Raw genomic sequence first — 20,817 nt, forward strand, 5'->3', positions numbered from 1 at the left:
GCTGCTTTCCAGCGTGGAATTGGTACCATGGGCACGAGAATGAGCAATCAGGATAATATGAGGGGAAATTTGGGGGTTTTTGCTCCCATGGAGTGACTTTGTGGTGTTTTGTATATACAGAGCTGATTTTGTAATACAGTTTTTCTAGTTTGCCTGCAGCCTGCCTACCAGCTTATGGATTTTCCAGGTAGATCAGTGTGTTTGGATTTCAAAAATCTTTGTCTAAATTGTTTTCTCTAGCTCTTCCAAATACATATCTCAATAATTACACACACAGGAACATATATATAGGTATTTTTATTTTCACTTTAGTGACATGGGTTCTATTTGAGAGCCTGATTCTGTATGCTGAATAAGTAATAAATATCTCAAAATAACCATTGATCTTGCTCAGAAGTGTAAGGATGAAAACTACTCTGTGATACAATAAGAAAATAACTTAGCAGAGATAAAATGGCAGTTTTTTAGTACAATAATACCACCAGTGTCATGTTTAAAGGATTTACCAGGGTTGCTCCTTAATTAACAACCTGTTTTTGCTGCAGTGGCAAAATAAACTGGAGTGAAAACTGCTGGGAGGTTGCCACCAAGTCTTGAGCAAAATATTCCAGAAAAAATCCATTGCACAGGTGCAGGTCTGGGCAGTGGAAGGTCTGCAGAGTGTTGGAGTGGAAGCTGGATTGGCAACACGGGGGCCTCAGTAGGAAAGCAGGGAAAGAGGGTGGTCCTGAGCTCAGGGCTGTTTTCTGTGTGATCTTTGTCCATTTGAACTGTGCCTGAGTGTCAGCTGAGGCGTTTTCACGTGTCACTGCAGAGATGATTCCAGAGCAGCCCCTGTGCATGTATGCAGGAGTTGATCTCATCCCAAAAAAACTCTTGGTGTTCCATTACCCCAAGAGAGCAATTTATAGTGATTGTATGTTCCTAAGTGCTGGTTTAACAAATCAGATATTGAAGTCTGGGAAATTTTATCAACAAAAGAGTCACTTGTATATTAAATGTCAGTTATTTTTATTGCACATATTTAATAAATTACTTTAGCCAGTCTGGAGGGTACGTCTGCATTTTCCACCTGCTACAATGGAAATCAGTACACGGTGGGGTCAGGCTGTTCCTGCAGCACCTGTGGGTACCTGTGAGTGCTGTACCTGTGTGAGCCCTGCCTGTGGGACCTGTACCAGTGTGTGAGCTGTACCTGTGTGTGCTGTACCTGTGTGTGCTGTACCTGTGTGAGCTGTACCTGGACCTGTGTGAGCTGGACCTGTGTGTGCTGGACCTGTGTGTGCTGGACCTGTGTGTGCTGGACCTGGACCTGTGTGAGCTTTACCTCTGTGTGCTGTACCTGGACCTGTGTGAGCTTTACCTGTGTGTGCTGTACCTGTGTGAGCCTTACCTAGACCTGTGTGTGCTTTACCTGTGTGAGCTTTACCTGTGTGAGCTGTGCCTGGACCTGTATGTGCTGTACCTGTGTGAGCCTTACCTGGACCTGTGTGAGCTTTACCTGTGTTTTACCTGGACCTGTGTGAGCTTTACCTGTGTGTGCTGGACCTGGACCTGTGTGAGCTGTGCCTGGACGCGTGCAGCACCACTGGGGCAGACCCGCGGCTCAGCAGCGCTGCTGTCCCGTGTTTTGCCCTGGTTTAAGGTATCGCTGCACCCACGAGCAGCGCCCAGCCCCGTCGCGGCGGGGCCCTCCCCGAAGGCGGGGCGCTCCCGGGGGCGGCCCTTGGGCGGCTCCGGGCGGGGCTCTGGGCGCGATGGCGGCGGCGGCGGCGGGGCCGTGGCCGGAGCTGGAGGCGGCGGCGCGGGAGCGGCGGCGGGAGCTGTCGCTGGCGGGGGCTGCGGTGGCCGAGCGGGTGGCGGCGGGCGGCGGGCGGCTGCCGGAGGCGCTGCTGGCGCTGCCGCTGCTGCAGTCGCTGGAGCTGAGCGGCTGCGCGGCGCTGCGGGAGCTCGGCCCGGGCGTGGCGGCCGCGCTGCCCGCGCTGCACACGCTGGTGCTGAGCCGCAACGCGCTGGGCCCGGCCGGGCTGGGAGCGGGGCTGGGCGGGTCCCTGCCCGCGCTCCGCCTGCTCGACCTGTCCGGGAACGGGCTGGAGGAGCTGCCCGTGGCGCTCGGCGGCACCGGGGACGGCTCGGGGGACGCGGCCCCGGCCTTCCCGCAGCTGCGCAGCCTCAACCTGAGCGCGAACCGGCTGCGGGAGCTGGGCCCGGGGCTCGCCCGCGCCGCGCCGCAGCTGCAGGAGCTGCTGCTGTCCGGGAACCGGCTGCGGGCGCTGCCCGGCGGGCTCCTGCCCCCCTCGGGGCCCCCCGCGCCCTTCCCGCTGCTCAGCCGCCTGGACGCGGCCGACAACGAGGTGGCCGAGCTGGGCGCGGACATCGCGGCGCTGCCGGCGCTCAAGGTGGGAGCCGACCCCGCCGCCCCGCCCGGTTCCCATCGCGCAGCCCTGACCGTCCCTTCTCTGTCCCCTGCAGAGCCTGGACGTGGCCAACAACCAGCTGCGGGAGCTGCCCGCCGCGCTGGCCGACTGCCCCCGCCTGAAGGAGGCCAACTTCAGGGGCAACCAGCTGAGGGACAAGCGGCTGGAGAAGATGGTCAATGGGTGCCAGACGAAGGCCATCCTGGAGTACCTGCGGGCCGGGGGCCGTGGGAAGGGGAAGGTCGAGAGCGCCAGAGAGGATGTCAGGAAGAAGAAAAGGGAGAAGCAGCAGAAGAAGGACATTGGGGATGGGGAGCAGGATGAGGTGGAAGAGGCGAGCAAGCTGCTGGTGAAGGTTCTGCACGTCTCTGAGAACCCAGCGCCTTTGGTGGTCAAAGTGAGCCCGGGTGTCAAAGATGTGCGAGCCTTCATCGTGTGCTGCGTGCTGAAAGGAGTGAACTTAAAGCCGGGAAATGCTCTCAAGAGGTTCCTGACCATGCAGGTAACAGCTGCAGCCTAGTGGTACTCATTTGGAATGGGAATATTACTGGCAGAGTTGGAAATAGACTGTTCTAGACCCCTTCCAGCAGATGAGTTTGTGAAACTCTAGGTGAGCTCCTCACCCAGCAGATGTGAGGGTGCAGGGTGAGTGGTCCCTGCCAGCAGCACATTCTCAGCCAGTCCAAAATCTGCAGAGCTGGTTTTTGGGAACGACCCGTCAGAGCTCAGGTATTGCCATGAGGGCAGTTTCAGTCACCTGGCTGGTAATGCTGCCAGCATTAAATATAGAAGGATCTGCACATAGGAGGGATAAATCACAGTGATTTTTTGATTTATTTTGAGGGCGTCCTTTATGTTTCAGACCAAGCTGCACGAGGACATCTGCGAGAAGCGCACAGTGGCCACCATTGCCACCCACGACTTGCAGCTGGTCAAAGCTCCTCTGACATATGGTGTTCAGCCTCCTGACGAGCTCAAGGTAGGGCTTAAGGGTACTTTCTTACCCCACAGAGCCTAGAAAACAAACTGCAGGAGCTTTACTTTAGAGGTTGTTCTGATTTCCTTGCTATCCTGCTGTACCAGGTGCCTGGTTTAGTACTAGTGACTGAGCCTGTTTATCAAGTGGGTGTTACAGCAGCCCATGTGAAATGGAAGTTATTTCCATGCTGAAAAGAGCATGGCAACACACAGGAATATTGTTTATTTATTGACTTGCTTGCAGGGGAGCGTTGTAACGCTGGTGTTTGAAATGAAAATCAAATGTTTTGTTTTTTGTGTGGTGCAGATCATGCCCCTGGGTCGGAAGGAGATCAAGGCCAAGGACCTTCTCCGCCAGCTGCAGCTGGAGGCTGAGGAGCAGCGGAAGCAGAAGAAGCGTCAGAACGTCTCTGGGCTGCACAGGTCAGACCTTGCTGTGGTTTTCTCATGTACATTTAGGTGACTGCACTGGGGATGTGACAGATCTGCTGGGAACAGATAGAAGGGAAGCAGGGAGGATTGAAGGGTGTGTGGGGCACATACTGTGAGCTAAGGGAATCAGAGATAAGGTAAACTTGATGTAGTAGCAGATGGGCTGTAAAGCAGTGTGTGGCCCTGGCCTGTGCTGTTCACTGCTCGTGCAGAGATCACACACTCATTGCTTTTTGTCACTATTTCCTGCCATTGTGTCCAGCCAGTTGCTCATTTCTTGCTGCTTTGTTTCTCCTGGCAGGTACCTGCAGCTGCTGGATGGCAAAGACAACTACCCGTGCCTGGTGGATGCTGAAGGTGCTGTGATTTCCTTCCCACCAATAACCAATAGTGAGAAAACAAAGGTACCTCCCATTCATGGAAATTATTAATTAATGATTAAGCAGTGTTTCTTTCTGTTGAGAGATGTTTAACTCAAAGATGTACACAGGTCTGTGAAACTTGTGCTTGTTGTGCAAGTATAAATTCTTACAGCCTGCATCGTGTGGGCTCCACTGTCAGACTGAGAGGGATCTGGGAGTTACAGTTGTACCTCTGGAAATCTGTTCCAAAGCACCAGTCTGCCTGTGCAAAGGCTTTGTTGAAGGGCAAGAATGTGTTTGTTGACTGGTGAAGAAAGCAGAGCTTTGCCTCTGATTAAACTGAGTGAAAGCCTTCAGCTCTGTGTACTGGGATGTGTCCAGGGGGCTGTGGGTTAGCTGCTCTGACTCCTGACTTGCTTCATCTCTGAAACTCTTACAGATTAGAAAAGAGACCCGGGACCTGTTTCTGGAAGTGACGAGTGATACCAGTTTACAGATCTGCAAAGATGTGATGGACACCCTTATCCTGGTAAGGACTTCAGGAAAATATCCTTCTGTTCTTGGGGGCGCTCCTGCCAAATGTGTCATTGCTCACATGCATTGAGAAGAGCACAGAAGCTGATTTGTATTTTAGCAGCATTGTTACTCCCTCTCATTTGTTCTCTGCCACAGAACTGATGTTGTTCTCTGTATTTTGCTTTTAACAGAAAATTGCAGAGCTGAACAGATCTGCCTTGGAGAACAGGGAAGGCTCTGGTTCAGATGCGGAATTGGATGCTCCCGGTGGACCTGGGAATATGAACCTGCCCTTGGTGGTGGAGCAGGTGCGAGTGGTAGACACGGATGGGAACTTGAAAGTACTTTATCCTTCAAAAACTGACCTGGCCACGGTTTCCTCTGTGCTGACTGTGATCCGTTAGCAGCTGCCTGAGCCAAGAGAGGATCCCATTTCCTTTTTTTTGGGGTTTTTTTTCCACATATTCAACAACGCAGCTGGTGCACAGTGAGAAGGTTTGGGTTTTTAAGGAAAAGATGCAGAGCATCCTGCTGGAAAGGCAATGGCTTCAGAGTTTGATGAGCTGCAGCAAGGAGAATTGGGATCTTTCATCCTTAACAGAGATCATCAGTGTTAGGCCTGGGCAGAAAGAGCAGCATCTTCAAACATGGACTGAAGGCAGAGGTGTTGGATGTCAGGATGCAGTAGAGGAAATCATTACGATGTTTAAAACAAGCACAGCCACACTTTTCTGCAAGATCACTTTTTCCTCCTGGTGTTTCATCTGGATCATTGTTTTGGCAGCAGGGAAATGCAGTAATTGACAGTGTGGAACTGAGGTCCTCTGCTGGGTACAACCTGGAGTCAGAATGCCAAAGCACCTTGGTGACATCTCGTTCTGCAGAATTTTATTTTTATCTGGTGTAACTGCGACTATTTAGTTGCTGTCAAAAGCATTTAATTGCCATCAGAACTTGAGGGATGCATTTTAAAGTGACGGTTTCTGTGTTCAGGCATGAGCACAGCTTCCATTTTTAAGGGATTTGTTGTGTCAACTGCAGGATTTGTGTGTCCTGGTGCAGTTCAGGGCCATCCTCCATCCCTGTGGGAATTGTAGTGACCCTGTGTGTGCCCAGAGAGTTACTGTGATTGTGCACTGCCTTTGTTCTTGCTGAGGAGGTTCAGGTCCATTCAGAGGTGCCTCTAACTGACACTGCTGGACTCCCTGTCCCCTCAGAATACAGGCACTGATATCCAGAGTGACCCTCCTGGAGCTTTCTGCCCCACCCACGTATTTTTACCTTCTAAAATACAGGCAGCTGGAGCAGTTCTCGTTTAGCAGTCTGTGGGTGACCTGTATGTGTGTGTGAGCACTGGTGTGAACTCACACCTCTTCCTAAGCCAGGGTGACCCCCAGATTGGCTCTTTTCTGGTAAAAATGATATCTCAGAGCTCTAACTGAACTGCTACGATGTCAAATACATCCCCATGTTGGGACTTGCACATGGAATGGAAAAATAAAACTGCTTTTGCAGCCCTGGTCCCTCGTTTTGGCATTGGTGGATGTTCAGTCATGTCACTTAAAAACTTCCCAAAGCAAAAATGGGAATTATACACTCCCCAGCTGCCTGTAGCCAAGGCATCCTTGTGCTTCAGGCTTCTTTGGGAAATCAAGTGTCACTACAGACCAAGGACTTACAGTGACTTGTGCTCTGAGTTGGCTGAAACAATTGAACCAGATACTCCCAGAGAACTTGGTGTCAGTAAAATGAGTTTTATTTGTTGCAAGGCACCAGCTCTGAGCCTGAGGCTGGTGACGGGTTCTGGCTCAGCCATCAGAGCTTTTCTATCCTGGGGGAGGTCTTTCTCCTCCCTCTGGCCGGCGATGCGTGGCTGTTGCTGAGCAGTGACATCTTGATGCCCCTGACCTTCAGCATGTGATGGAACTCCGTCCTCTCATTAATGATTTTCTGAAAATCAGCGATCGTGTAAGGAGGTGGGAAGGCTGAGAGCAGCACTGCAAAGTGTTCTCTTACCTCAGCAGTCCCTTCCTGGCTGAAGAGCCACGTACCTGCATTGCCTCCAGCACCTCGTTGTCTGTGAGCTCCCCCGGGGGGTCCCGGCTGCCCTCCACGCTGAACGTAGCCTGGATTATTTTGTTTCGATACCTTTCAAACTTCAGATAGAGGAGGAGAGAAGTGTGAACTGTGTGTTCAGTCTTTATGTGCAATTCCTTGGCATTTGCGTGGATTTACATAGAGTGTCCTGTCAGACTTGGACAAAGGACTGGTGAATGATGATGTGGAAAGTGTTTATGTGAAAATCAGGCAGTTTGGGCTTCACTGAAAGTGCTGTGGTAATTCTGTGGGTCTAGGTGGGCCAAGGCTCTTCCCCTGGCACCAGGCACATCTGCCTGCAGAGATGCCTTTAAGGTGGTTCTTGTTGCCTTGGGTCTGGAAGGATGTTAGAAATCTGGTGATGTAACTCATCTGAACTCACATTTCTCAAGGGTTTCTGGCATTTGAGGTCTGTTTTGTTTTTAAGTGGCACAAGAGCTGCCTGCTCCACAGCTAGGGAGCAAATGGACTGAGACTCCCAAGTGTGTCCCAAGAGGGAGACAGGGCTCTGAGGTGAAAGAGGCCACGCTTACCCTGTTGCTGATGTGCTCCAGTGCCACTCTGGTTTGCAGTGCCGTGTGCTGCAGGGCGTCAGCCTGGCTCTGCATCTCCTTCTGGGCCTGTTTCTGCTCCAGGAGGTGGAGGCGGGTGTTCACAACCTCGGCCCGCAGCTGGCTGATTGTCTCCTGTAACTCACTGATGAGCTTGCTCTGCTCAGCCAGCTGGGATTCCTGGTCTCTAACAACCTGAGCAGATAAAGAAATCCAGGTATCACTGGGGAGAGGAATGGGAGCAAGTTTGGGATCATTTTCCCACTATTTGGTCAAATGCTTCCTGGGCAGAATCTATCGACTGACAAACTCACTGGTACTAGTAGCTGTTATTATTTGATGTTTTCTGAAAAACTATTTGGATTAAGTAGGGTTTTTATATGCCAGACTCCACCAGCCTTAAAACCAGCCCAGTGAAGCAGCAAGTATCAGACTTTTCTGTAGAGGCTTTGCACAAATTCACCTGATGAAGGTTGCGGTTCTCCTCCTCCATTATCGCCACAACTTCTTCCTTCCTCTGTTCTTCTGTCAGGCTGCAAAACTAGAAGGAGAATATTTTACACTTCAGTTTTGCAGCTACAGGTGCCCCTCCTGCCTATGAGAGAGGGACATCCCAAAATCCCAAATTCCCAGCTGCCACGTGTCCTGCTAGCCATGGCCACCACATTTTCGGGCTGTACCTTGTCAGACACAGCTTGGAGCTGGAGTTCTCTCTCTCTGAGCTGCTTCTGGAGCATTTCCTTTTCAGATCTGATTCTCCGAAGCTCGGATTCTTGGATCTCCATCTGTCTTTGCAAGGAAGAGATGGCACCTGTAAAGCAGGAAGGTGCTCTGTTAGCAAAGCAAATCCCTGCTGAATGCCCTGTGTCTGCTTTTTTCAGGTGAGCATAAGCAAAGCCACTGTGGGAACAGACTTGAGTCACGTTAATGCTGCATCCACAGTGATTCTGGTTAATAATGTGGTTTGTGGTGCTTTGCTGCGATGTTGGTTCGTACAGCCTGGAGAAGAAAAGGTGGTTTCACTTCAGGGTGACCTAATTATGGCCTTCCAGTGCCACAAGAAAGATAAAAACTGTTACAAGGGCTTGGAGTGACAGGACAAGCAGGAATGGCTTCACACTGATAGAGAGCAGGGTTAGGTGGGATATTAGGGAAAATTCTTCCCTGTGAGGGTGGTGAAGCCCTGGCACAGGGTGCCCAGAGCAGCTGTGGCTGCCCCTGGATCCCTGGCAGTGCCCAAGGCCAGGCTGGATGGGGCTTGGAACAACCTCAGCTAGTGGAAGGTGTCCCTGGCATGGCAGGGGGTGCTACTGAGTGATTTTTAAGGTCCCTCCAACCCAAACCATTGTGTGATGTATATTAAACACAAATGTATTCCATTTGTATTAAAAACATGACTTAGAGTGAGGTGGGTGCTGCTCTGAGGACACACAGAGTCAGCACCTCCAGCCCCGCCTTGCTCAGGGTTTTCTCTGCTGGTTTTCTCATGTTCTTCACTAACAAGGGGGAAAAAGAGTTTTCAAAACAAGTGGCTTTTCAGCCTGTGAGCAACACCCTGTACTGTTTTCAAGGTCAAAGGAGCCGAACTGAATGAGACCCAGGCAGGTAAAGGTGTGCTCTGGGCACCTCCCGCGGTACCTATGGCCATGTTGTGGTCATCCTTGGCTTTCCTCAGCTCTTCCCGCAGCTCTCCCATGGCTTCGGTGACCTCTGGTTCTTGTGAGCCGCCTCCGAGCTCCATCGCCCGGGGCTGGGGTCGGGCCGGGGCTGGAGCCGGCGCCGCGGGGCTCGGAGCGGCGCCGCTGCCGGGCAACGGCGTGAGGCGGGCGGGCTTTCCGCTTCCGAGTCAGCGGGGCCGGGCCATGGGGCGGAGGAGGAAGACGCTGCACGACTACGCGGCCGAGTTCTCGGAGCTGTCGGTGCGGCGGGAGCCGGCGGGGCCGGGCCCGGCCGTGGCGGTGGAGACGCTGTTCTGCACCCCGTGCCAGCTGCCCCTCAGGGTGCGCCGCGACCGCATCCTGGAGCACCTCAGCTCGGGCCGCCACTGCCGCAACCGCCGCCTGCTCCGGCAGCTCGGGCTGCGCGCCCCGGGGCTCCGGTGAGGGACCGAGCGCTGCTCGGGCTCGGCCGGCGCTTCCCTGCTTCACCCGCCCCATCTCAGACTCACCCGACCGAGCGCTGCTCGGGCTCGGCCGGCACTTCCCTGCCTCACCTATCCCATCTCAGTCTCACCCGACCTCAGAGCAGTGTCCCCATCTGGACCAGGGCAGTGCCCACTGTGCTGGCACTGCTGAGACTCCTCGAGTGCCGTGTCCAGTTCTGTCCCTCACTACAAAAGAGATGCTGAGGGGCTGGAGCGTGTCCAGAGAAGGGCATGGGTCTGGGGAGTCAGTCCTATGAGGAGTGGCTGAGGAAGCTGCGCGTGGCTCTTAGTGCTGTGGTTTAGTTGACAAGGAGGTTTCAGTCAAAGGTTTGCCCTGATGATCTTGGAGGTCTTGTCCAACTTTAGTGATTTTTTAATTATCTGTCTCACCTGACCCCACTCCAAGAAGCATTTGGACAACATCCTCAGGCATGTGGTGGCATTCTTGGGACGTTCTTATGCAGGGTGTTCTCAAGAGTTGGATTCGATGATCCTTGTGGGTCCCTTCCAGCTCAGAATATTCTCTGATTTTCTGATCTCTGTCTCCTCAGCTCTGCAGGTCCTGACTCCAGCCTGAGCCTGCCCCTGCCACTCAACGTGCCCTCCCTGCTCTCCCATCCCTCCTTCCTCATCACCACTGGATCCAGCACCGGCTACAGCATGGTCCCCTCCCCGCCCTCCTACCACAAGCTGCTGCTTCCCCACCACCCCATCCCTGCTGCCCACAGGGGCGACCCAACGCCCTCCACCTCCGCCAGCCCCCCCTCGCCCCTCACCTTCCCCGCCAGCATTGCCCCTCTTGGCCAAAATATGCCCACACCTGATGCCTCCAGCAGCCCGACGCCCCTCTCGTGTCACGGCGGCATTGGCCTGGTGCTCTTCGGCGCAGGGCTGGTGAGCAAAGCCTTGCTGCAAAGCCTGGTCGAGGGCAGGGGCTGCTGCCTGCTGTACGTGGTGGAGGATCGGCTGGAGGAGCTGGGACGTGCCTTCGGCGCCGAGGTCCCGGCTGGTGCCAGGGTGCTGCAGCAGCAGGACGCCGCCGTCGCGCTCGGGGATCCGCGGTACTGACGGCCACCAGCTCCCGGGTGTGGCCCTGCTCAGGGCGGGGGGTTCCGTGCAAGCCTTGCCTTCCCCTCTGGGAAACTCTGGAGCAGCTCGAGACTGTGCCTCTGGCCATCGGTGTGGGAGGGAAGGTCCTTTTCGTCCCCTACCCACGGGTCCTTCAGGAGTCTCTGAGAAGTTTCACTAGGCTTGCATACCCAGATTAGTGGAAACTTGGAGGTGTTTGGTTATGGGCAGTTCTGTTAAGAAATATAAACCATTTTCCTCCATTCCCACAGAACAATAATAAATGACACCTTCCCTGCTGCCTGCCAGTTTTCCTGTCTCAGAGCAGTTGGCTGAGTTTGGTGGCCCTTGGAGCTCTGAGATGAGTGAGGGTTGGTGTAAATAGGGAGGAGGATTGTGGCCTTCTGCTTTACAGTTGAACTGAACAACTGTAACATCACTAAAGCGCTTTTACTGTCAGGTCTAAAATATTGCAGGAGCAAACGGCACAGCTTTTAGGAAAGGCTGATTTGATACTAGAAAGTAAAGAATCACAGGAAGCTAAGATGCATTGATTAGCAGATCTAGCACATAAATACTTAGGATTTCTCTGTGTGTGTTAACTGACAGGACTTAAATCCTTTTTGAAGGAAACCTTTAAAATACTTTGTCCTTGAAGATGCAGGAAAAGCAGTGCAATTCCTTCATGCCACTTGTGATTTTAACCTCTGTGTGTCACTATATTTCATCCTTGAAGCAGGCACTGAGTTCCTTCTATAAACCAGCTGCTTTTCCAGAGCAATGGGGTTTTAGGGTTTTTTAACTAACCAAATAGAGCTTTTGAGCATTGTTTGATCTAGTGAAAGCCTCGTCCTCACTGAAGATCTCTCTTGATTCCTGCAGAGTCTCTGGAGCCATTATTTGTTCTCCACCTGACAAAGCCCCTGAGATGGTAAAAGATGCCTTACGAGCAGGTAAGAGGAGCAGCTGCACATTCAGCTTTTCCCTGTGCCCGTTGATGTGCACTTGTGAGTGTGTTTGTGTTTCAGCAGCAGCCCTGGAGCTGTGCAAGCTCTCTAATTGTGTATAAAGTGACTGAGGTCGCTGCTGATGTTACTGGCTGGACACCAGTGGGGCTTGTGCTGTGCTGGTCCCAGTATGACTGGGCAGTGTCTCATCCTAAAATCCCACCAGGACTCACAGAAAAGCTGTCACCAAAACAGTCCCACTCCTGGGGACAGCTGAAATCACAGCAGGCAGGCAGAAGGGGGTAGATGTCATCAAAACCAGAAATGTAACAAACTGTTACATTTCTGCAAGCTCAAGGTGTTTTGTGTCTCCCCTGAGCCCGTGTGTGTCCTGTTTTGCACAGGTAAAGGTGTGTTCTGCCAGGGGCTGCCCAGCTTGGACAGACAGACAGCAGAATCCTGTTTTGATGAGGCCGACAGGTGTGGGAGGCCACTCGTGTGTGGGTTCTACAAGTAAGACCAGTGGTTTTCCTGTGATTCATTCTTGATAAAATCACATTTCTGGAAGCAGCACTGATTCCTCAGGCTTTCCTGACTTTGTCCTCAAGTCAGCTTGGTTTCACCTCATTCCTTGTTTCCCTTGCAAGGCGCTTTGACCCAGCCCTGCAGTTCCTGTACAAGAAGGTGCGGGACAGCCGGGCACTGGGCAGGATCCACAGGATATCCACCATCAGCAGCCTCTATCCCGCAGCCTCCCTGAGCCTGCTGAAAGCCTCAGGTACCCACCAGGTCCCTGCTGAACAGTCTGGGCTTGGCTCAGGGTCATGGAATGGTTTGGGTGGGAAAGGATCTTTAAGCTCATCTGTTCCACCCCCAGCCATGGGGGTTAAGCCAACCTTAACTGGACTAGGTTGAACCAAAACCTGTCCTGCTTGGCCTGGAAATGTCTCTGTGTTCTGTGGGAATTCCCCTGAGTTTTATAGCCTTGAAATCCATGAGGAAGATTATTTCTTGAGGAGTATTTTCTTACCAAACTTCATTTCCATGCATTTTTGCTGTCCCTTTAGTATTAGTGTCTTCACTGTGGGGGATTTTTATACCATCTCTGAGCAACTCAGAAATGTACATTGGCTGTGGGTTTGAATATGGAGACCTTAACGCCCAGTTTTGGTTCTTCCAGGTGGAATTTTTTACAACGCTGCCGTGCATGACATAGATATTATCAGTTTGTTGTTGGGAGAGAGTGTGCCAGATACAGTATTTTCCCTGGGCCATGCCTTCTGTGCAGGTAAGAATGAGTCTTTTGATGATTTATTGGGTACCTCTGGACTTCAGTGTTAAAACTGGGAAGAAAAAAGGAATGAAAGCATGATAGCCACGACAATTGCTCCATTGTGGAGCAGCTGAATAAACGGGGTGGTGAAACAGAAGGCAGATTCCTCGGGGGTATTTGGTGAAGATCTCTGAATCTGGTGGATTTCCTGCTGATGTGAAGCAGTTGCAGTGGAGTTACCATTGAACATTACTCTGCAGGACACCAGGTTTGGAACCAGAGTGCAGAAAATACTGAGCAAAGGTTTGAGCTCACAAGGATGTCGATGAAATGTTCATTCTCTGCTTTCTCTGGCCCTTCCCTGTGGATCCCAGCACGAAGCTGTGTGTTTGCTCTGGGTCATGTTGGGCTGACGTGCACACTCTGGGTTGCCACACTCATTTAAACAAACCATAAAAGGGGGAAGCTGCCATTTTTGAAATGGAAATGCAGAGTTTTAATTAAGGTAATTGCAGCAGCTGCCAAGCTTGGCTGGCTGGGTTGAGGAGGGGCAGGATGCAGCGCTCTCCTTCATGGCACAGCACTGAAATGCAGCAAACAAGAGCCCTCCAGGAGGGTTCTGTACCCTCTGCCTCACTCCAGAAACGTGCTGGAAGTTGCCTGATCCTGGAAGCAGAGGTGGGTGCCCTCATTATGGAGAGCTGCAGGCTGGGAAGGAAGAGTTGGGTCTGGGGCTGGGTGTTCTTGCAGAACTGCCTGTTCTTCTTCAGAAATGCTGGTGAAGCAGCTGGAGTGCTGTCACCAGGACGTCCTGTGAGAAGGTGTCACAAAGCTAGTGTCACCTCTGAAAGGAAGAGGAGCAGTCTGTAGCTGTGGAACGTGCTGGTTTGCAGTTCCTGGGGTGAGCCAGGCCTGTTCTGTCCCCAGACATGGGCTGCCTGAGGGACGTGGACACCGTTGCCATCAGCATGAAGTTCCCCAGCGGAGCCATTGTCACCCTGGATGTCAGCCAGCACTGCACCAGGAGCTGTGACCAGCGGCTGGAGGTGGGGCCCTGCTGCTCAGTCATTCTGTTTTGACCCCACAGCCCAGCAGAAGTTTTCCCCTCTGAGTGTGCCTGCAGCACATTTCCCAAAACCCCTCTGTGACAGAATGCAGAATCACTGAGGTTGGAAAAGACCTCCAGGATCATCAAGTCCACCCTGTGACCAATCCCCACCTCTGAGCAGAGCTCTGAGTGCCACATCAGTTTGTTGGGCTGTTGCCTCAGCAGCAGTGGTTTTGTGTCCTTTTTCAATCTACAATCCACATTTTCTTTTCTCTCCCAATTTTTCTCTCTGCTCCATGCATTATGTGGTGTTATGAGCTGCATGAATCATACCAGAGCAGGAACTGGTGTCAGCTCTCCTGAGGCTGAAATTGTGCAGATTTCCTTTGTCCTTTCCAGGGTGGTCTCAGCTGTGTAGCAGGAGTCCAGCATATGAAAGGGGAAGAAAAGTGTAAATTCCTACAGTCAGGAATAATTACAGCTATGGGGGCTGGTCCTAGGGAGGAATTTCTGTTAAACACTTGGAAAAGGGGCTTTGCTCAGGTGAGGTATGACACGAGTGGAAGCCACTGGACTCCCACACATCCATGATGTTTCTGTTGTGTCTGGGCCATACCAGGGCTGGAACAGGTGTGACTCCTCATTTCAGAACCTACTTTTGTCTTGGTTTTATAAACCAGGGCTTCTCTAAGCTGGCCAGGTGAGTGAGATTGAAACTGTGATAACTTAAGAATGTTCTTTCTTCGCTGTTTTCCTTCTTCCTTAAGGTTCACGGGTCTCAAGGGTCATTAAGGGTGGACAACCAGAACCCCCTGGGCATCACAGAGCATGGGACTTCTGTGTCCATCTGTCCCCAAACTCAAGCTGAGCGCTACAGAGATGCATACAGGGAACTCTTCCAGCACTTTCTGAGAGCCCTGAAAGGTGGGATGAGGGTTAAATCAATGGCTGGTGTTGCTTTGGATTGGCTTTGTCATGGGATGCACTGTGTCAGGTCATGGAGATGGGTGGGGGAAACTGAAACTGCTTGCTGGGAAGAAATTAGAGTTGGGAGGGGAAATTGCCTTGGACCTTACTGTCCTTTGTGAAGAAAGCAGCTGTTTGTGACAGCCAAGAGTTCCTCAGCCAGAGCCCTGGCTGCCCAGAAGGGATAAAATTCACAGAATCATGGAGTGGGCTGGCTAGGAAGAGGCTTTGAAGATCATCTAGTCCAAGGTATTTTTGTTCAACAATATTTCAGTTTTGGCTGCATTGACAGGGCAGGAGGAGGGGGCTGAAATGTTTTAAATGCTGCAGCCCCAGCACCAGGAGCTGCTGAGATGGGATCACAGGGGACCACAGGTTCCATGCAGTGCTTTGTTGCTGTCCCACAGGCCAGGAGCCCCCCGTGGTCACCAAGGAGCAGTTCCTGGGGACCATCCAGGTGGCTGCAGCGGCCGAGCAGTCCTGGAGGAGCAGATCTGCCGTGGACTTGCACAGCAGTGCCACGGATCCAGCTGGAGTCAAGGCTGAGCTCGTGTGACAACAACCTGGGACACGGGGAGGATTTCACATCCAGTGGCCTCAACAGAAGCCAGGATGGCGGTTTTGATGTTCCCACTGGGAATGCCCAGCAGACAGAGGCACTTCTGAACCAGGGACACTCAGTGCTGGGGCAGTGCAGGGTTCCTGCCACGTCAGCCAGAGCCTGCAAGGAATTCCATGTGGTTTCATGCAGGTGGCTTTTCCTCCTGGAGAGTGCTGCTGGCCACGGAGCTGTGTTTTCCTGGGAGAAGAGTGATGCTCCCTGGGCCAGGCAGGGTGGTGTAGGACCAATAGCTGGGATGAGGGAGAAATCTCCCCTTGGAGAGGGAACAGCCACTGCCTGCCTGGAGGAGAAATCACAAGCAAGGTGATGTAATGCACAAAAAACCACAGGAACATCTGCTCTGTGAGTATGTTTAGATTGGCTATATGGGAGAAATTTGAGGGTGGAGAGGGGCTGGAATGGATTTCCCAGAGAAGCTGTGGCAGCCCCTGGATCCCTGGAAGTGTCCAAGGCCAGGTTGGACAGGGCTTGGAGCAAGCTGGGGTAGTGGAAGGTGTTCCTGCCATGGCAGGGGTGGCATGAGGGATGGGATGAGCTTTAAGGTTCCTTCCAAATAAACCAGTCTGGGATTCCATGATCCTGTTTGGGACACAGACCCCAGCAGAAGGCAGAGCCACGGGCCAGTGTCTCTGCCAGGAGCTTTGGACCTTTGTCCGGTGTGGAGCTCTCTGCAGGTGTGTGGCTCTGACTGTTCCCCTCTGGCTGTCACATGCCAGTTTTCAAGATCTTTTGAAACATTTTCTTTGTATTTTTATTGAATTACAACAACCTTCTCGACTTCTTCCATTTCAAAGCATTGGTTTATAAACTTCTTGCAAGAACTTTTAGTTCAATCAATTTCCAATTCCTACCTATGGAATATATACTCCTAAAGCTAGAAATAGTGATGACATTTGCATTGTCTTTGGGAAATGGTTTTTAACAGTGTACTTCTTCAAGCTCAGAAAAACTGTCTTAATGCTTGTTCTCATTTAATTCACTATTTTTTAGCCATTTATTGAGAAAAAAAAAAGTTTTATATATCCAGAAGCTGTTTTTTGCCTCTCTGTACTCACTGTAGCAGTTTAGTACTTGATGGTGGGTTTCTTTTTTCATTTCAGTACCTTCAGGCCCTTTGAGGTCCTACAGGTGAAGGTTTACTCTGGGTTAGGAGGACACTTTCTGTCCAATTTTAATTTCCAGATGCAGCAGTTCTCACATGTGCTTTTATTGCGTTACAAAAAAAAAAAAAAAAAAGGCAAACAACAAAAAACAAACCAAACAACCCAAAACAAAAGAAAAACCACAGCTATAAAAATAACACATTTTCCAGAGATAACATTACAAAAAATACAATTCCTACCACGGAGTGATCCATTAATACTGCTGGGAACAGCCCTGGAAATGCTGGAAATGTGAGTGGTTGTTACAAAAGCTTTAAAGCATTAAAGTGCTTTATTGAGCCGTTTCCTGGGGACACAGATTCACTGTCAGCCAGGGGACTTCCCAATCCCAAAGATTCCCGATCCCTGTGCTGTGAGGGGCGGGATGGCCTCAGGGATGGTGACAGCACCTGCAGCACCTGTGCCCGAGGGAGAGGAGGGACAGGAGGCCAGCTCTGTGTGCTGAAGGCTCAGAGCTGATGTGGGACACCCAAGCAGGGCCTTGGAGAGGGTCCTGGACCCAGGCTGTGGTCACACTCCTGTCCCCCTTGGAGAGGGAACAGCCACTGCCTGCCTGGAGGAGAAGTCACATCTCAGGTGAGCCCTGGTGGGACTTGAGCTCCTCTTCTGCTCTTGCTTAGAGGGTGCAGGGCTTTGGGAAGGGTATCCAGCCCCTTCCCCAGCCTGGGGGTGATGGGAAGCAGGGCTGCCTTTGGAGGCTTCCAGTGGGAATGTGCTGGGCAGCATCAGCTCTGTGCAGGTTCCCTCAGGCTGCCCAAAATCTCGAGTGACCCCGGGTGAGGGGACAGATGCCACAGCTCCCTGCCCTCCCTCCCACAGCAACAGTTCTGTGACTTCCAGTGCCTTTCCAAGACCTCTTGTGGGAAATCGCCTTCCCAAATGTGTAAGGAATAAACATTCAGGGAGGGGACACACCTATTTGTGTCTTTGCTTTCTGTGAAGGCTTTTTTCCCTTTGTCTGAATCAACAGAGAAATTACAGCTGGGAGAAATGACCAGGAAAAGAAGAGAATTGGGCAGTCAGTCCAGGCCGTGCTCCAAAAAGATGGAATTTCCATCATAGCTCCAGCTTGTCAGGTCTGACCTGTCAACAAAACTCCCCAAAGGAGCAGGGAGGAATTATCCAGACCTCTGACATCCCAGGGCAATCACTGACTTTCCCCCTCCTCCACAACTGCATGCAAGAGAGGCAGAGGAGGAAAAAAAACTTGTTTTGAATAGATAAGGCTGGAGACACGATTCTCTGCATGTTTACATGCTACAACATGAAATTAATTTACTTGACACTGCAGTGTCTCAGGAGTCAGTATCAATTTTTATAGCTTACATGAAAATAAATCTTTCTCTCTCCTTACAGCACAATGAGTTTACTGTATGTACATTCTGTTTATATACACCAACCTTTAAGAACAAGAACACATCGGTAATGGACAAAACAGGGTCTTTCTGGCTTTACAGAGGGCTGAGGGATGGGTTTGGCAGTCCATGGAAAAGCAGGACGTGGCTTCACACCAGTCCCTGGCGCTGCCTGCACAGGCCAGGGCTGAGTCCGTGGTGCAGTGACAAAGCCCTCTCAGTCTGGGACACCACAGAGCACACGGACAGTGAGCAGGGATGAGAAAAACCATCCATACACGGCTGGATGCAGGGATGCTCCAGGAAAACTCAAACCAGGCAGTGCCTCCTGTGCCACAGGCAGGCAGAAATCCCGCTCTGGCCACTGAGCTGGCTCGGCTGCCCTCCTCCTTTTCTTCCTCCTCTTTACCTCCTGTTTCCCCCCCAGGGCAGGCACCTCCTGCCTGGCTCAGGGCCCGCAGTTCCCCTGGATAACAAAACTAAACCTCTCCAGGTGCCCAAGGCTGCAAACACTTTCCAAAGCGGGGAGGCTCCATCACGCCCGCCCGGTTGTCTCGCTGCCAGCTCCGCTTGGCCCCTCAGTTGATCTCCCCCTCCGTGAACTCCTCCTTGATGGATTGTTTGCGGGATTTGCAGTCCGGCAGGTCGAAGCCGAAGTCTGCCCAGTCGTCGGCGGCGCCGCGGTTGGGGATGGTGATGGTGTGGCGCACGCGGAAATGCACGGCCTCCATCACCCGCTGCCGCTGCAGCTCGCCCGAGCTGCCGATGGAGATGGTGGAGGCGTTGCTGCTGGAGCGGATCAGCTGCTGGGCCCCGTAGTCGTGGCTCTGCTTCAGCTCCTGCAGGCCCCGCCAGATGATCATGCGGTACTGCTCCGGGATCTTCAGTGCCCCGAGATCCTGCGGGGACAGCACCGCTCAGGCACGGCCGGCTGAGGTGTGGCTGTGCTAGCAGGAGACAGCCCTGGACCCCCAAATCGCCCTTTTTGGGGGGGATACATGGGCACAATGTCCGGAGGAGCAGGGCTGGACCTCCCACCATGGCTATGGGTGTATCATCCCCTGGGTTATTTCTCATTTGTAACTCAGTTACTCAACCGTAGCTTGGCAGGTTGGAGAATTTTTGTTGTTGTTTTGGGAGGGGTTCACATCAAACTGATGTGGAAATCAGTTTGGTGTGACTCGTCATTTCAGAACCTACTTTTGTCTTGGTTTTACAAACCAGGGCTTCTCCAGCCTCACCAGGTGAGTGAGATTGAAAGTGTGATAACTTAAAAATGTTCTTTCTTCCCTGTTTTGCTCCTGTCCTCAAGTTCACAGGTCTCAAGGGAGGGAAGGAAGGGATCATTCCCCTTGGACACAGATTGCAGAGCAGCGTGTGAAGCATCCTTGTGCCTGTGCACTTGGGATGGCCTCTGCTTTGGTCCTCACCTGGGAGGCTGGAGCAGCACCAGCCTCGAGTACTGAGGTGGGTGACACCAGGAGAGGTGGGTGACCTCAGGCTGGGGACACACACCAGCACAGGGGGGAGCTGCCAGGGGTCCATGTTAATGCCAACACAGAGACTCACGGGAGCGTTAACTGGAGCAGACAGTGAGTATGCAATTAGTAGCTACAAATGCCAACTCAGACACACAGCTCTGCCCTGGCACGGGTTTTGGCCATTCCTAAACGTTTCCTTGGACAGCTGACAGACAGTCATGGAGTTAGTTCAGCAAATGGTCCAAAACCAGGCTCAGGTTACACAACTGGCCCCAGCCACCAGTGACAAATCATCATCTCTCCTGCAGGATCTTGTGGCTTCCAGGTAGAGACACTGCTACACCTGCCTGGGGCAAAGTGGGGTCAAAACAGGGTTGGGCAGGAGCTCTGTCTCAGCCATAACAACAACTCCGGGATTTACAGGGTTTCCCACGGCTCAAAGGGTTCAGGATTATTTTTTGTTTTCCTTTTTCTTGTTCCCCTGATTGGCTGGGGAAGCCCCAGCTCTGCTGCTGCCCCTGGTACCAGCACCACAGTGTGGCAGCAGCAGAGGCTGATGCTCTGGGCACACACAGGTATTTCCAGCATCCCCTCCACGCTTTTTCTGACAGCTTTTGCCTGATCTGTGCTATTTCATTCCAGATTTCCCTTAATAAAAATGCCCTGGGCTCAACTCCCTTGTTTCAGCCTCTTTCATCATAAAGATTTGCAGGGGAAGGGGTGTGACCATATTAAACCTCCCTGAAGTGCAGTGGGGTGTCCCTGCTGGCTCCATGGGATCTGGGGTGTTCCACTGTGTTCTCTGTGTTAGGTGGAAAATCTCCCTGAGCTCTGGCCTGGGGATCTTTGATCTCTCTTGTTTCTGAGAGTCTGGAGGAAGCAGCTGAGCCTGGCTGTGTTTTTTGGGGACTGGTTGTGATTTTTGACCAAGGTCTCAGCTATAGCTACCTCTGAAGGACCATCAAGGAGGCAGGAATGACAGGCATCAATCCTGGGAGCACATGTTCTGTGTGAGGGGTTGGGGCACAGCTTTCCCTTCCTCCAAAACAGTTTTGGTTTTGCTTTTCAGACCAACAGCTGCTGGAAACAAGTGGTAAGAACAGATCTCCCCAAAGCATTTACCTCTATGGATAGGTTCTGCAGGTGGTAAATATTCTGTAACCCTTGTGAGGTGAAATAGTCGATGCAGTTTGGACACCCCAATCCTGTTAAAAAACTGCAGAGAAAGTTTGGAAAATAAAGTGGCATTAAGTTCTCATGAACAACAGCTGTGTCCCATCTCTGTGGGACAGACCATGTCAGATGGGGGACGTGGAGAGCTCCATGGGTGGGACCTCCACTGCCACTAAGGTCAAAGCAAAGTGTGGAATTATGTCTATTCCTAAAACTACAGATCTT

The 20,817-nt window shown here is 52.0% G+C and overlaps 3 protein-coding genes across 7 annotated transcripts in view; 2 read left to right on the forward strand and 1 right to left on the reverse strand.

Moving 5' to 3' along the window:
* Positions 1-1,718: 1,718 nt before the first annotated feature.
* Positions 1,719-5,875, forward strand: LRRC47 (leucine rich repeat containing 47). The gene is made up of 7 exons (XM_063417350.1): positions 1,719-2,399; positions 2,473-2,919; positions 3,280-3,396; positions 3,703-3,818; positions 4,129-4,231; positions 4,629-4,718; positions 4,897-5,875. The coding sequence occupies exons 1-7, from the start codon at positions 1,758-1,760 to the stop codon at positions 5,107-5,109; spliced, it is 1,728 nt and encodes a 575-aa protein (XP_063273420.1). The 5' UTR covers positions 1,719-1,757; the 3' UTR covers positions 5,110-5,875.
* A 3,122-nt stretch (positions 5,876-8,997) lies between these two features.
* Positions 8,998-15,961, forward strand: LOC134560906 (uncharacterized). Its single transcript, XM_063417352.1, has 9 exons — positions 8,998-9,451; positions 10,048-10,557; positions 11,447-11,517; positions 11,916-12,024; positions 12,159-12,289; positions 12,692-12,799; positions 13,712-13,830; positions 14,600-14,756; positions 15,206-15,961. The coding sequence occupies exons 1-9, from the start codon at positions 9,000-9,002 to the stop codon at positions 15,352-15,354; spliced, it is 1,806 nt and encodes a 601-aa protein (XP_063273422.1). The 5' UTR covers positions 8,998-8,999; the 3' UTR covers positions 15,355-15,961.
* Positions 15,962-16,108: 147 nt separating this feature from the next.
* TP73 (tumor protein p73) overlaps positions 16,109-20,817 on the reverse strand; it is a 29,636-nt gene continuing 24,927 nt past the window's right edge. For 3 of the 5 annotated variants that reach the window (XM_063417345.1, XM_063417344.1, XM_063417346.1), the window contains 2 exons: positions 20,542-20,635; positions 16,109-18,837 (listed from right to left, as the gene is read on the reverse strand). In XM_063417345.1, the coding sequence (XP_063273415.1) occupies positions 18,517-18,837; positions 20,542-20,635 (415 nt within the window). In that variant the 3' untranslated portion in view covers positions 16,109-18,516. The remainder of the gene's footprint in view (positions 18,838-20,541; positions 20,636-20,817) is intronic. The other 2 variants (XM_063417349.1, XM_063417347.1) reach the window with 2 other exon arrangements.

This window comes from Prinia subflava, chromosome 21, assembly GCF_021018805.1.
Source record: "Prinia subflava isolate CZ2003 ecotype Zambia chromosome 21, Cam_Psub_1.2, whole genome shotgun sequence".
Taxonomy (NCBI): Eukaryota; Metazoa; Chordata; class Aves; order Passeriformes; family Cisticolidae; genus Prinia; species Prinia subflava.

Excerpts from the sequence above, each read along its gene's own strand:
- LOC134560906 (XM_063417352.1), top strand. The coding sequence starts at position 9,000 with ATGTTGTGGTCATCCTTGGCTTTCCTCAGCTCTTCCCGCAGCTCTCCC. Across the intron at positions 9,452-10,047 it reads CTGCGCGCCCCGGGGCTCCG|CTCTGCAGGTCCTGACTCCA; the intron begins GTGAGGGACCGA and ends CTGTCTCCTCAG. Across the intron at positions 14,757-15,205 it reads CTTTCTGAGAGCCCTGAAAG|GCCAGGAGCCCCCCGTGGTC; the intron begins GTGGGATGAGGG and ends GCTGTCCCACAG.
- LRRC47 (XM_063417350.1), top strand. The coding sequence starts at position 1,758 with ATGGCGGCGGCGGCGGCGGGGCCGTGGCCGGAGCTGGAGGCGGCGGCG. Across the intron at positions 2,400-2,472 it reads CGGCGCTGCCGGCGCTCAAG|AGCCTGGACGTGGCCAACAA; the intron begins GTGGGAGCCGAC and ends TGTCCCCTGCAG. Across the intron at positions 3,397-3,702 it reads AGCCTCCTGACGAGCTCAAG|ATCATGCCCCTGGGTCGGAA; the intron begins GTAGGGCTTAAG and ends TGTGTGGTGCAG.